This window comes from Rhinoderma darwinii, chromosome 2, assembly GCF_050947455.1.
Source record: "Rhinoderma darwinii isolate aRhiDar2 chromosome 2, aRhiDar2.hap1, whole genome shotgun sequence".
NCBI classification, from domain to species: Eukaryota; Metazoa; Chordata; class Amphibia; order Anura; family Rhinodermatidae; genus Rhinoderma; species Rhinoderma darwinii.
Genome location: NC_134688.1, coordinates 419,681,026 through 419,695,358, shown reverse-complemented (window position 1 = coordinate 419,695,358; position 14,333 = coordinate 419,681,026). Strand labels below are relative to the sequence as shown.

The following is a 14,333-nucleotide window of genomic DNA, read 5'->3' as shown; positions in this document are numbered from 1 at the left end:
GGTCCGACCTCCCGTGATGACAGTTAAGTCCAAGTGACAGCTGCAGCCAATCACAGGCCAAGCACAGGCTGCAGCCAATCACAGGCTGCAGCGGTCTCATGGACTGCGGCGTCATCCTGGGAGGTGGGGCCGGATGACAAGAGTGGGACGCGTCACCAAGGCAACGGCCGGGAGCCCGGACTGGGGGAAGCAGGAAGTTCTTGGTAAGTATGAAAGTCTTTTTTTATTCACAGGTTGGTGTATATTGTGTTCGGCATTCACTGTCGAGGGTGCTGAAAGAGTTACTGCCGATCAGTTAGCTCTTTCAGCACCTTGGACAGTGACGGCCGTCGACTAGCCTCATCTCTATGATGGCGGCTGCGCGAAAATCACGCAGCCGCGCATCATACACGGATGACACACGGAGCTGCCAAGTGCCTTTTGCGCGCGCAAAACGCAGCGTTTTTTGCGCGCGCAAAACGCACACGCTCGTGTAAATCAGGCCTTATACTAACACATTAACAATACTGAAGTGTTTAGACAGTGAATAGACATTCCACGGGATGTCTATTCACAATCTCTGCACTTCGTTACTGTTTCTGTGGTAGTTACAGCAGAGGAAGCGTAATCTCGCGAGATTATGCTGTAGATGACAGGTTACAACGAGATTACGCTTCCTCTGCTGTAACTACCATAGAAACAGTAACAAAGTGCAGGGATTATTGTGAATAGACATCCCGTGGAATGTCTATTCACTGTCTAAACACTTCAGTATTGTTAATGTGTTAGTATAAGGCAGCACATAAGGATCTAACAGGATCCCTATGCGCTGCCTAAATGAATGTAGAGGAGTGCATGACGCTGATTGGTCAGCGTCATACACTCCTCTGTACAACGCCCACTTGGTCTAAAGTAAAAATACGCCCACTTGGGCATTAAGCAACTCATTAGCATAAATCTAAAATCGCTAATAAAGTGGTGAAAACAGATCGTTTTTTTAAAATAAAAAGCACTGCTGTCACCTACATTATAGCGCCATCTCCTTATGTAGGAGATAGGGCACTTATAATGTGGTGACAGAGCCTCTTTAAAGACCATAAAACGATTACGGTCGTGTGCAGGAGGCCTATGTTTCAGGATGGTGTTTGGCTTCCACCACCTTAATATGTCATAGAGATCCATGATGGGGTGATAAAGATGCATCATGGGAAGATAGCGATCCATGATGGCAAAATAGAGATCTAAGGCTGGGTTCACACGACCTATTTTCAGACGTAAACAAGGCGTATTATGCCTCGTTTTACGTCTGAAAATAGGGCTACAATACGTCGGCAAACATCTGCCCATTCATTTGAATGGGTTTGCCGACGTTCTGTGCAGACAACCTGTCATTTACGCGTCGTCGTTTGACAGCTGTCAAACGACGACGCGTAAAAATACAGCCTCGTCAAAAGAAGTGCAGAACACTTCTTTCAGACGTAATTTGAGCCGTTCTTCATTGAACTCAATGAAGCACAGCTCAAAATTTACGGCTGTCAGAGAAGCCTCGCAAAATGCGAGGAGGAGCTTTTACGTCTGAAACGAGGCAGCTGTTTTCTCCTGAAAACAGTCTGTCTTTTCAGACGTTAATGCCTGCTATCGTGTGCACATACCCTAAGGGTATGTTCACACGCTGAGAGGCATTTACGTGTGAAAAGACAGACTGTTTGCAGCTGCCTCGTTTCACACGTAAATGCTCCTCCTCGTAATTTACGAGGCGTCTGAGACGCTCTGAGACGCTCGTAAATCTTGAGCTGTGCTTCATTGAGTTCAATGAAGAACGGCTCAAATTACGTGGCAAAGAAGTGCCCTGCACTTCTTTGCCGAGGCAGTCCAATTACACGTCGTCGTTTGACAGCTGTCAAACGACGACGCGTAAATTACAGGTTGTCGGCACAGTACGTCGGCAAACCCATTCAAATGAATGGGCAGATGTTTGCCGACGTATTGCAGCCCTATTTTCAGACGTAAAACGAGGCATAATACGCCTCGTTTACGTCTGAACATAGGTCGTGTGAACCCAGCCTCACAGACAATACTATATGTGCGCTACTTGTAGCTGCACAGAAGCCCAGTAGATGAGGGTACGACTTCCTCTTACTACTTTCTATTAGTTGCCCCTTTCACACACAGCAGAACCTGCCGCTTCAGTAGGCAGCCCTGGCACACCAATCTGACAAAGAAACTAACACATTTTCAGAGCGACGATGAAAGAATGTCTACTCCAAGGAAGACTAGAGAACATACAAACAAGCACTTCTCATTTCAAATCCGCACTCACTTCTACTAAACAGGCCTATTTATTGTCAAATCTTCTCTGTCCCTCAACTCGAAACAATTATTTAGCGCTGTACTTTGTCCCCCAACGCTCGTTGATCGGCGCTCGTTTTCTCCTTTCACAAGGAGCAATGCATGGAGACTAGCGATTGTTACTCCGATCGCTCATCCCCATACATTTCCATTATGTCGGCAGCACGTCTCCTTGTTTACACAGGGAGATGTGCTGCCGACAACGATAATATTTCATGCTGCATAAACGATACGATCAGCCGATGAATGAGCGTTTGCTTGTTCATCGGCTGATCGTTGCCCTGTTAACACAAGGCAATGATCGGGAACGACCGTTCATATGTCCGATAATGGGGCCTTCACACATCACTCTCTTCCACCATTTAAACCTGCAAAACCAACCTGAAAACCCACCTCTTCAGAAAATCTTACAACCTGCAATAACCCTGCTGCCCCTACACAGGTATAAGTAGCCTCCACCCTTGCCTACTGTCTTTGTCCCCTTTTTTTTGTAGATTATAAGCCGTTACGGGAAGAGCTTGTACCATCTTTATTCTCTCATGTTGTGCGCTTAAACCCCTCTGTATTTCAAGAGCACACCGCCCTGAAAATGAATGCCGCTTTAAAATAAATAACTACACGTAAGCGGCTGAACTAAATTGGTAAATTTCACAATATTGCACAATAACTAGCAAATTGTTAGTGAGATAAAAGAGGGTAGACTTCAAGAGGTTGTATCGTTTTAGAAAAACAAGGCTGCTTTCTTCTAAAAACAGCGCCACACTTGTCCATGGGTTGTGTCTGGTACTGCAGCTCAGCTCATTTGAGGTGAATGGAGCTCATCTGAAATACCACACACAACCTGTGGACAGGTGTGGCGCTGTGTTTTGAAAACAGCAGCCATATTTTCCTAGTCCAGTACAGACCTTTTAATCTTTTGGAGCGCAAGGGGACCCAATGCTGTCTGTGTACGCTTCTGGATCTATCCATGGAAAAATCCATCATATGATTCATGCTGCAGCACTCCATGAGTGAATCGTGCTGACATCTCTAACAAAAAACTTTTATTGAGCACATAGCAAATATTCGTATTCTGACTCCCTCGAGGGTTGTGTAATATTAGTGTTTATCAACACTAACACTAGGATATCATTCTAATGACTGTGATAATGTGACAAGACTGGGGGTGGTATCATAAATGTGTGTGATTTTTAATTATTTTTTGCTATTGTTTCCAGTAAAAAATATCATACACTGTAATTGAACCGGGATATTACATAACATGTTGATTCAGTTTATTAAGAAATTGTAGCAATGTCATTTGTCTTTCAGGCCTTCCTACGGATACATTACAGGGTCATCGAGATCGTTTTATGGAACAGTTTCAAAAGTAAGTATAGAAAGGATGTAAACGTTATACATTTTAAATGTCTCTTGTTAAAAGTGTTGGGTACAGACAACCCCTGTCCATATGACCTAGGACAAATTGACATCATAAAGGGGGTGTTAATGTATCATACATTGACTTCACGTAGTGCCTAATAATATTAGTTTGGGTTGTCATAAGGTTCCTCTGGCAATGACCGCAATCCCCAGGGTTCCAGTAGCTGGATCCTAGGCTATCAGCTCACCATCTGACTAGTTGCCGGAAAAAAAAGGTACCAAGTTTAATGGGATTTATGTGAAGAACAGTCAATAAATGTACGGGAAGTCAATCGGAATGGACTTGGTATCATTATCAAATTATAGTAGAATTAACATTACCTATAAAATAACTTATCTGAGGCAGCATATAATAGAGGGAGGGGATGCTGAGCTCAGAGATATGTCATTTTCTCTGATTTGATTCTGTACTTTCATGTAAAAAGGACTCATAGAGAAAGCCTGTGAGTCCTGCTTCCCCCACCCACACACAGTGATTGACAGCTCTCCCTATAACACACACATAAAAAAACAACCCGTCAACCACCCTGCGTGGGCGGGGAAACAGGACTCACAGGCTTTCTCTATGAGTCCTTGCAGCATTTAAATATTTTTACTTGAAAATACTGGATAAAATCATTGAAATCTATAAATCTAAGGTAAGTGTCTCTTCCCTCCGTCATATACTGCCCTCAGGTATTGTAGCATAGGAGACCTGACAGAGACGTTTTTAAATCAAGTTGCTGAGTATTAAAAGTTAGCTAAAATGTGGCATTCATTTACTGACATTTGTATACAGTGCTGTGGTTATTTGGACCTATACAGAAAGACTAGTATCTGTCTATGTGAAGAGTTAAAGCTAGTCAATTCATTTCATGGAAAGTGTTATTAGTAGGAATTCAATTTACCTGTTCTCCATATTTCTTTTCCTGTAATGACCCTTCTCTGACATGGTCCGTTATAGCTCTTTATAACCCGCACTCCCCCATGATTTCTATTGTCATTTGTTGAGTGGATTTAGCTTATGGGAATTATAGTGCTTCTGGCAGGGAAGGTAGATGAGAGAAATGTTCCCCATATTGCTGCTCGTCTGTAGTTTTGTCTCTCTCAATTTAGAGAATTTGAATGGTCTTCTAAATAATCCAGTAGAAAGAATATAATCAGGAAGACAAAAAGGAGAGAATGTGATAGGAAATAAGGAGTTGTCATAGTGAGCAGGGATTTAAAGGGTAACTAAACTTTTAAAAAAAAATTGACATGTCATAGTGATGTACTTCCTACTAAATCACAGCAAAAAAATAATATGTCATAGTGACAAGTCAGAAGTTTTGATCAGTGGGGGTCTGAGCACTGAGACCCCCACCGATCGCTAAAACAATGCTGCAGAAGCGCTCGGGTGAGCACTTGTGCCGCTTCCTTTCTGATCGGCTTTCATTGGCAATCCCAGCGAGTGGTGTACGGACTCATAGACTTTCTATTGAGCCCGTACACCGCTACGAGGAAAGCCAATCAGAAGCTAAGCAGCACAGCGCTTATCTGAGCATCTATGCCGCTTCGTTTTAGTAATCAGTGGGGGTTTCGGTGGTCGGAGCCCCACCGATCAAACCTTCTGACATGTCACTATGACATGTCAAAACTTTTTTAAAAGTTTAGTTACAGTTCAGGAGAATATTTCCCTTTACTTATTCTTTATACTGAATATTTCCCCTTTAATATATATATAAAATCTGCTCAGCTCCTCCTGCTCTTTAACATGCAACCATCACAGGTTAAAAGCATAAAAAGTTTATTAATTTCCCTATGTTGTAAGATTTCCAGTAACAAAAATCTCTGGGCAGTGTCAAAGGGGTTTCAGCTTTCTGTAGAGCCCTAACATTATGAAATCCCTGATCACAGACTTCACTAATAAGATGTTCTGACATGATTTATGACATATCAGAGGAACATTTAACCGGAATTCCCCTTTAACCCCTTAATGACCAGTCTATTTTAAACCTTAGTGACCAAGGTATTTTTTTACGTTTTTCCATCGTCGCATAAATAACACAATAAATTTATTCAGCGGGTTGTTACGATTGCAAGGATACCAACTTTGTATAGATTTTGTATGTTTTACTATTTTTACACAGTAAAAACGCTTTTTTTTCAAAATTATTTGTTTTTGTGTCTACATATTTGAAGAGCCATAACGTTTTTATTGTTCCGCCGATGCAGTTGTATGAGGGTTTTTTTTTGCGGGAAGACTTGTAGTTTTTATTGGTACCATTTTGGAGTAGATGTGACTTTTTGATCACTTTTTGGGCATGACCACACGTGGCGGATTTCCTCCGCAACTGTCCGCATCAATGCCGCACAGAATCTGCGTTGCAGATTCTGCTGCGGATCTGCACAAAATGTGCAGAAAATTGATGCGGACTAGCTGCTGCGGACTGCGGGAAAAGTGCTTCCCTTCTCTGTATCAGTTCAGGATAGAGAGAAGGGACAGCACTTTCCCTAGTGAAAGTAAACGAATTTCATACTTACCGGCCGTTGTCTTGGTGACGCGTCCCTCTTTCGGCATCCAGCCCGACCTCCCTGGATGACGCGCCAGTCCATGTGACCGCTGCAGCCTGTGCTTGGCCTGTGATTGGCTGCAGCCGTCACTTAGACTGAAACGTCATCCTGGGAGGCCGGACTGGAGACAGAAGCAGGGAGTTCTCGGTAAGTATGAACTTCTATTTTTTTGACAGGTTGCTCTATATTGTGATCGGTAGTCACTGTCCCGGGTGCAGAAACAGTTACTGCCGATCGCTTAACTCTTTCAGCACCCTGGACAGTGACTATTTACAGACGTCTCCTAGCAACGCTCCCGTCATTACGGGAGCCCCATTGACTTCCTCAGTCTGGCTGTAGACCTAGAAATACATAGGTCCAGCCAGAATGAAGAAATGTCAAGTTAAAAAAGCAAGACGGATCCGCAGCACACATAACATGTGCATGACAGCTGCGGACTTCATTGCGGAACTTAGAATCTCCATTGAAGTCAATGGAGAAATTCCGCCATGAGTCCGCCACTGCTCCGCAACAGACAGAGCATGCTGCGGACAGCAAATTCCGCTCCGCAGCCTATGCTCCGCAGCGGAATTTTACGCATCGTCTAAACGAACACTGCTAAATTAAAGTGAAAGTCAATGGAGAAACGGCTCCGCTGCGGATTAACGCTGCGGAGTGTCCGCAGCGGAATTTAAGTGAAATTCCGCCACGTGTGAACCCAGCCTTTATCAAATTTTTTTAAGTCAGGATTGGCAGAAAACAGCAATTTTTCCATCGTTTTTTATTTTTTTTTTTACAGCGTTCACCGTGCGGGTTAAATAATATAATAGCTTTATAGTTGGGGCCGTTATCGACGCGGCGATATCAAAAATATACTTTTTTACTTTATTTTGTTTTTTTAATAGTAAAGCAGTTTGTAAGGGGAAAAAGTGGGTTTTTCATTTTTTTCACATTTTTTTTAATTAACTTTATTAAACTTTTTTTTAAACTTTTTTACTAGTCCCACTAGATCGTATCGCTGGGTGTCAGTGGGATCAGAGGGAGCTCCCTCCCTTTCTCCAAAACAACTCAGATGCAGCGCTCGCTATTGAGCACCGCATCTGAAGGGTTAAACGGGTGAGATCGATACTTATATTGATCTCACACGTTCGAGCAGGGACGCCCCCAGCCCTCAGCTACCTCTCGCAGCTGAGAGCAGGGAGATTTGACAGCTCCCTGCTCTGTTTACTTATTCCGATGTAGCGCCGTAAAAAGGCTTAAGCATCAGAATAGAGCCCATTAGTGGCCGCCGTGAAAAGGCGTTTTGGCGGTCACTAATGGGTTAAATATGGAGTAATCATTTCCTTTTAACCTGCCACCAGTAAATGTGCTGAAGGTTGACCATCGTAGAGGAAACATGATATGTAATTTTTGTATTGTTTTGCACCTAGGCTGAAGGACTTGTTTTATCGTTCAAGTAACCTGCAATACTTCAAGCGTCTACTGCAGATTCCGCAGCTTCCAGAGGTAAGATGTCTTCAGTCTGAAGAGCCATTGACCGTGTACAAGATATTTTATGTCTTACGATTCAGTACACAATGGTTGTAAATATGAAATTGAAATTGAATTTTTCAAGGGGTAATAAAGGTTTGAAAATAAAATGTTAGTTGCAATGCAACAGACTGCAAGTTTTTGTGGGTCAGCAGTGGCGTGACAATAAATGAGGCTTTTGAAAGTATTCTGCTGCTGGAGTGTTTCTTTGGCAATACATACCTTGCCACATAATAGGATAAGTAGATAAAACTGGCCAGCATATTCTCACCGCACATAATTTAACTCATATATACAATGTCGAACCCTAAAAATAAAGACTTAAAGAGGCTCTGTCACCAGATTTTCGAACCCCTATCTCGTATTGCAGCAGATCGGCGCTGCAATGTAGATTACAGTAACGTTTTTTTTTTTTTAAACGAGCATTTTTGGCCAAGTTATGACCATTTTTATATTTATGCAAATTAGCCTTTCTTAAGTACAACTGGGCGTGTTTAAAGTTAAGTACAAGTGGGCGTGTATTATGTGCGTACATCGGGGCGTTTTTACTTGTTTTACTAGCTGGGCGTTGTGAATGGAAGTGTACGATGCTGACGAATCGGCATCATCCACTTCTCTTCGTTAACACCCAGCTTCTGGCAGTGCACAGACACACAGCGTGTTCTCGAGAGATCACGCTGTGACATCACTTCCTGCCCCAGGTCCTGCATCGTGTCGGACGAGCGAGGACACATCGGCACCAGGCGACAGAGGCTACATCGACTTACCTGCAAACGCTAATGCTGCTGCAGAATCAACTGTAGCCTCTGTCGCCTGGTGCCGATGTGTCCTCGCTCGTCTGACACGATGCAGGACCTGGGGCAGGAAGTGACGTCACAGCGTGATCTCGCGACGACACGCTGTGTGTCTGTGCACTGCCAGAAGCTGGGTGTTAACGAAGAGAAGTGGATGATGCTGATTCGTCAGCATCATGCACTTCTATTCACAACGCCCAGCTAGTAAAACAAGTAAATACGCCCAGATGTACACACACAATACACGCCCAGTTGTACATAACTTTAAACACGCCCAGTTGTACTTAAAGAGGCTCTGTCATCAGATTTTGCAACCCCTATCTGCTATTGCAGCAGATCGGCGCTGCAATGTAGATAACAGTAACATTTTTATTTTTAAAAAACAAGCATTTTTGGCCAAGTTATGACCATTTTCGTATTTATGCAAATGAGGCTTGCAAAAGTACAACTGGGCGTGTTGAAAAGTAAAAGTACAACTGGGCGTGTATTATGTGCGTACATCGGGGCGTGTTTACTACTTTTACTAGCTGGGCGTTCTGATGAGAAGTATCATCCACTTCTCTTCAGAACGCCCAGCTTCTGGCAGTGCAGATCTGTGACGTCACTCACAGGTCCTGCATCGTGTCGGCACCAGAGGCTACAGTTGATTCTGCAGCAGCATCAGCATTTGCAGGTAAGTAGCTACATCGACTTACCTGCAAACGCCGATGCTGCTGCAGAATCATCTGTAGCCTCTGGTGTCGATGTGTCCTCGCTCGTCTGACACGATGCAGGACCTGGGGCAGGAAGTGAGTGACGACACAGCGTGATCTCTGGAGAACACGGCTGTGTCTGTCACTGCCAGAAGCTGGGCGTTGTGAAGAGAAGTGGATGATACTTCTATACACAACGCCCAGCTAGTAAAAGTAGTAAACACGCCCCGATGTACGCACATAATACACGCCCAGTTGTACTTTTACTTTTCAACACGCCCAGTTGTACTTTTGCAAGCCTCATTTGCATAAATACGAAAATGGTCATAACTTGGCCAAAAATGCTCGTTTTTTAAAAATAAAAACGTTACTGTAATCTACATTGCAGCGCCTATCTGCTGCAATAGCAGATAGGGGCTGCAAAATCTGGTGACAGAGCCTCTTTAAGAAAGGCTCATTTGCATAAATATAAAAATGGTCATAACTTGGCCAAAAATGCTCGTTTTTGAAAAAAAAAAAAACGTTACTGTAATCTACATTGCAGCGCCGATCTGCTGCAATACGAGATAGGGGTTTGAAAATCTGGTGACAGAGCCTCTTTAAGGCCATATTCAGACGTTGCGGAAAATAACTTTGCGGAATTTAGGCTGCAGTGCAGAATTTCCCCTCCGCAGCATGCTCATTATGTTGCGGAGAAGCAGCGGAACTTCACTGCGATTTTCAGCCTTTGCAATTCAAAAACTGAAATCTGTGGCAAGTCCGCTGTGATATCTGCAACGTCTGAATTACCTGTCAAATGTGCAAATGTTGCTGCAGATTTGTTGCGTAATTGCCCCGAATCTGCACCATTTCCAGCAGAAAAATTCTAAAGGTTAAAACATGACTTATCTCCTGACTTAAACGGAACTTCTCATGAATTCAATTTCAGCTTCCTTAATGGTTTGTAAGACCTCGTTCCCATCTTCACTCGCATCACATGGGAATAACCGAAAGCGCTGATTCCGCCGACGGAACCCATTGTCTTTAACCCATTCCCGCCACAGCCATCTTTCAGATTTTCACATTAATTTTTCCCTCCCTACCTTCCAAAAACCATAACTTTATTATTTTCTTTTCGATATTGTCGTATGAGGGCTTGTTTTGTTGCGGGACGAGTTGGAGATTTTCACTGCATCATTTATTGTACCATATAATGTAGTGGGAAACTGGAAAAAAATTCTTTGTGTGGTGGCAAAGAAAAAAAACTGATTCCTCAATCATTTGGGGTGTTTCATTTTTGTGGCATTCAGCAAGCGGTAAAAACGGCATGTTAACTTTATTCTGCAGGTCAAAACGATTAACGGCAATACCAAATGTATATTGTTTTTTTTATGTTTTATTAAAAAAAATTCTGAGCATTGAGCGGTATGAGTGTTTTTTTTGCGGGGCAAGCTGTAGTTTCTATTGGTACCATTTTGGGGTACATGAGACTTTTTGATCACTTTTTATTGCATTTTTTGTGGGAGATGAAGTGACCATAAAACAGTGATTCTGTTAATTTTTTATTTTTTACGGTGTTCACCGTGCCGGCTAAATAATGATATATTGTAATAGTTTGGATTTTTAAGGATGTGGTGATACCAGTTATGTTAATTTTTTTTTTTTTTTTTTCATTGTGCTTGGGGAAAATGGGAAAAGGGTTTTTGTTTGAACTTTTAATATTTTTTATATAATAAAAAAACCTTTATTTTACTATATATAACTTTTTTTAGTAGACCCCCTAGGACTAGTAAAAAAAAAATCATCCAGCGAGCGCTTGCATGATATACTTCAATACTAATGTATTGCAGTATATCGTTATACTGACAGTTTCCTATGAAGTCCTACAAAGATGGCAAACCCGGGGGCCTTCATCAGGGGCATTCAATCATTGGCACCCTGCGTCGGGGGAGGTTGCAACGTTACAGGGGCCCCCCCCCCCTGTTTCTAACCAATTAGATGCCACGGTCGCTTTTGACTTGACGAGCGGGATCTCTTTCAAGCAGGATCCCACTCCTTAAAGCCGACACGCTTGTTCTATAGAGCGGGCTCAGCCCGTGGGCCCACTCCATACTTCCCCACCCGACCTGCTCTGTGCATATACGCCGTATGTTGGGAAGGAGTTAATGGGTTTGTCAGGTGTCCGTTTTGCTTCTGGTATTCACGGATCTGTGACGGAGCTTCCAACGAGGCCTATGTAAAAGAGAAATAATTATTATTTTTTAAATGTTGTAGCTATTTATTTATTCTTTTTAAAAGCTTCTCTGCAGGCAGACATATTTGAGGCGCACATCTTCCCTGCAGTGTCTATATAGACAATGCAGCAGAGGGGGGCACTTTATGGCGGTGCAATGAATGGGAGTTAATAGTCAGAAAAGTGTCAATAGATTAATAGGCAGTTTCCGGGATGAGAATGGAGTACGGCCCCCTCCCCCAGATACCTGTAGTGACAGTGGAGCTGTGTGCGGAGCCTTATCTGTGTGGATAATCTTGCTAACCTGTCTTATCTAGGCCTCCAGCAATACAATAAAGTTGTCATATGTCATTAAATCCCCTACCCTCTAATGATGATGGGAGGACTCTATTAACCCTGCGCCAGTCTACACAGCAAGCTGAAAAGTGAGCTGCATATAAGTGTATATCAATTGAAACAATTGTCATTTTTTTTAAAGGATAGATTTCATTTAAGGGCACAATGCAGAATCCCTAAATAAAAGTGGTAGCAGAAGAATGGATGCCCTGAAAACCATATAAAATCACTACCACATCTTAAAGGGAATGTGTCGCTAGAAATGTTTTTGTTTTTTTTTCAGTTAAACATTTCGTATATACACGATTAAACATTGTTTTAATTTTTTTAATTTTTTCACAAGTCAGGAAATATTATAAATTAGATTCTAATTTATAACATTTCCATGTGCTGGTCACTAGAGGGAGCAATTCCCAAAATTTCAGCATTGCAATGTGGTAAAGCAACCTCATTGCTTTATGCTGCAAATTTGGTGTAGACACACACGCTCTAGTGTCCTCACACAATCCCCCCTCCCTTATCCTGGCTAGTGCCAGGAGAAGGAGGTGGTTGAATCTTCTAATCCTCCTACACTGTGCATTCGCTCAGAAAATGGCGGCACACAGTGTAGGAGGATTAGATACAGTCCTAATCACACAGTATAACACAAACATAATACACACATCACATACACAAACATAACTTACCTGCTCCTGCCGCCTCCGATCCTACCCCTCGCGTCTTCGCTGCCTGCAACATATGGACGGAAGCCGCAACCGGAAGTAGTCATCTTACTGTCCGGCCGCAGCTTCCGGTCCACATGAAAATGGCGCCGGATGTCACTCGGCCGAAGACCTTCCTTTTGGACTGTGTGGGAGCGGCGCATTCGCCGTTCCCACACAGACGGCGTATGCTATAGTCAATGGAACGGCTCCCGTTCGCATTCTCTATGGGGATGTATGTGCCGTATTCCATCTCTGTATGTGTCGTTAATCGACACATACAGAGATGAAAAAAATAATGGCAGCCCCCATAGAGAAGTAAAAGAAAGAAAAAAGTAAAACACAAAAACACAAATAAAATAAAAATATTTTTTAATAACATACTAAAAGCAAAAACATATAAATATTTTTTTTTTCGTGACACCTTCCCTTTAAATGGGTACAGGGGGAATAAATGTCATATTCCACCAAGCCTTTTCAGCTAATAAGTGGGACAGTTAGGGACCAGTCTTGAGATTGAAACCAACATCAAATAAATCTTACTATATAGATAGGGTTGCTACTAGGCCGGTAAACCACTAGACAGTATTTACACTTGCAGACCGGTGGCAATAACAAGTGCCTCTAATTTTGCATAATAAGACAGTGCAAGCACAGTTTGGTTACTTTGTATTTGGATTGGATTCTCCTTATTTGCCAGCTCACCCAGACCTAGGAACGTCAGCTGCATCAGGACAGCGTGCGATTGGCGCCAGCAGGAGACTGCATCGGGCAAGGCAGCAGTGAGACAGTGACACTCACATTCAGGAGCCTGACACGTGCACACTGCCTGCGCAGCCCTAGAAGTCGATAGCAGAGCGCGTAGGAGCAAGATACCAACTGAGTTACAGGTAGTCATTGACTATCTGTGGCTCCCAGACCTAGGTGGCACTTAGTGTGACGTCACGCCCCCAAAACCACACCCACATTTTACACCTGTGAGGGTGTGTTGAGGGTATGTGCACACACACTAATTACGTCCGTAATTGACGGACGTATTTCGGCCGCAAGTAGTGGACCGAACACAGTGCAGGGAGCCGGGCTCCTAGCATCATAGTTATGTACGATGCTAGGAGTCCCTGCCTCGCTGCAGGACAACTGTCCCGTACTGAAAACATGATTACAGTACGGGACAGTTGCCCTGCAGCGAGGCAGGGACTCCTAGCATAGTACATAAGTATGATGCTAGGAGCCCGGCTCCCTGCACTGTGTTCGGTCCGGGACTTGCGGCCGAAATACGTCCGTCAATTACGGACGTAATTAGTGTGTGTGCACATACCCTTACACGTGTCAGTTTTGTGGATTTTTTGTTGTCATGTTCTGAGCAAAATCTGGTGAAAAAGCTGGAATCCCCATATATAGCACCTAGATAATTAGCCATACCGTAGCCAGGTACACAGCGCCACCTCGTGTCCAGGTAGATTTATACAGCATGCGTATGGTAGTGATGATCATTTAGATATTATAAGCTAGTATTGTATTCTGTGTCCACATAAATCTCAGCAGGGGCATTTCTAAGAAGCGAGGCTGTGCTGCCATTAAGGCAAAAACATCAGTGTTTACACGGATTCTACATAGATTAGTAATACAAGTGCTGTTTTAGCGGTAAATCTACATTGCTCCATTACAATAGACTAATATCATTTCCTAAATTTAACTCTTATTATCAGAAAATGTTTTCTCCCAAAATGATAACAAAATCTATAAACATATTGTAAATCAAATTTCCTAATCGTATAAAGATTATTTGTTACAGATATTTGTTATA

The 14,333-nt window shown here is 42.9% G+C and overlaps 1 protein-coding gene across 1 annotated transcript in view; it reads left to right on the top strand.

Moving 5' to 3' along the window:
- The window catches only part of HIP1 (huntingtin interacting protein 1), a 156,128-nt gene that overhangs the window by 86,945 nt on the left and 54,850 nt on the right, over window positions 1-14,333 (top strand). The window contains exons 9-10 of the mRNA XM_075854258.1: window positions 3,640-3,697; window positions 7,692-7,767. Of these exons, the coding sequence (XP_075710373.1) occupies window positions 3,640-3,697; window positions 7,692-7,767 (134 nt within the window). The remainder of the gene's footprint in view (window positions 1-3,639; window positions 3,698-7,691; window positions 7,768-14,333) is intronic.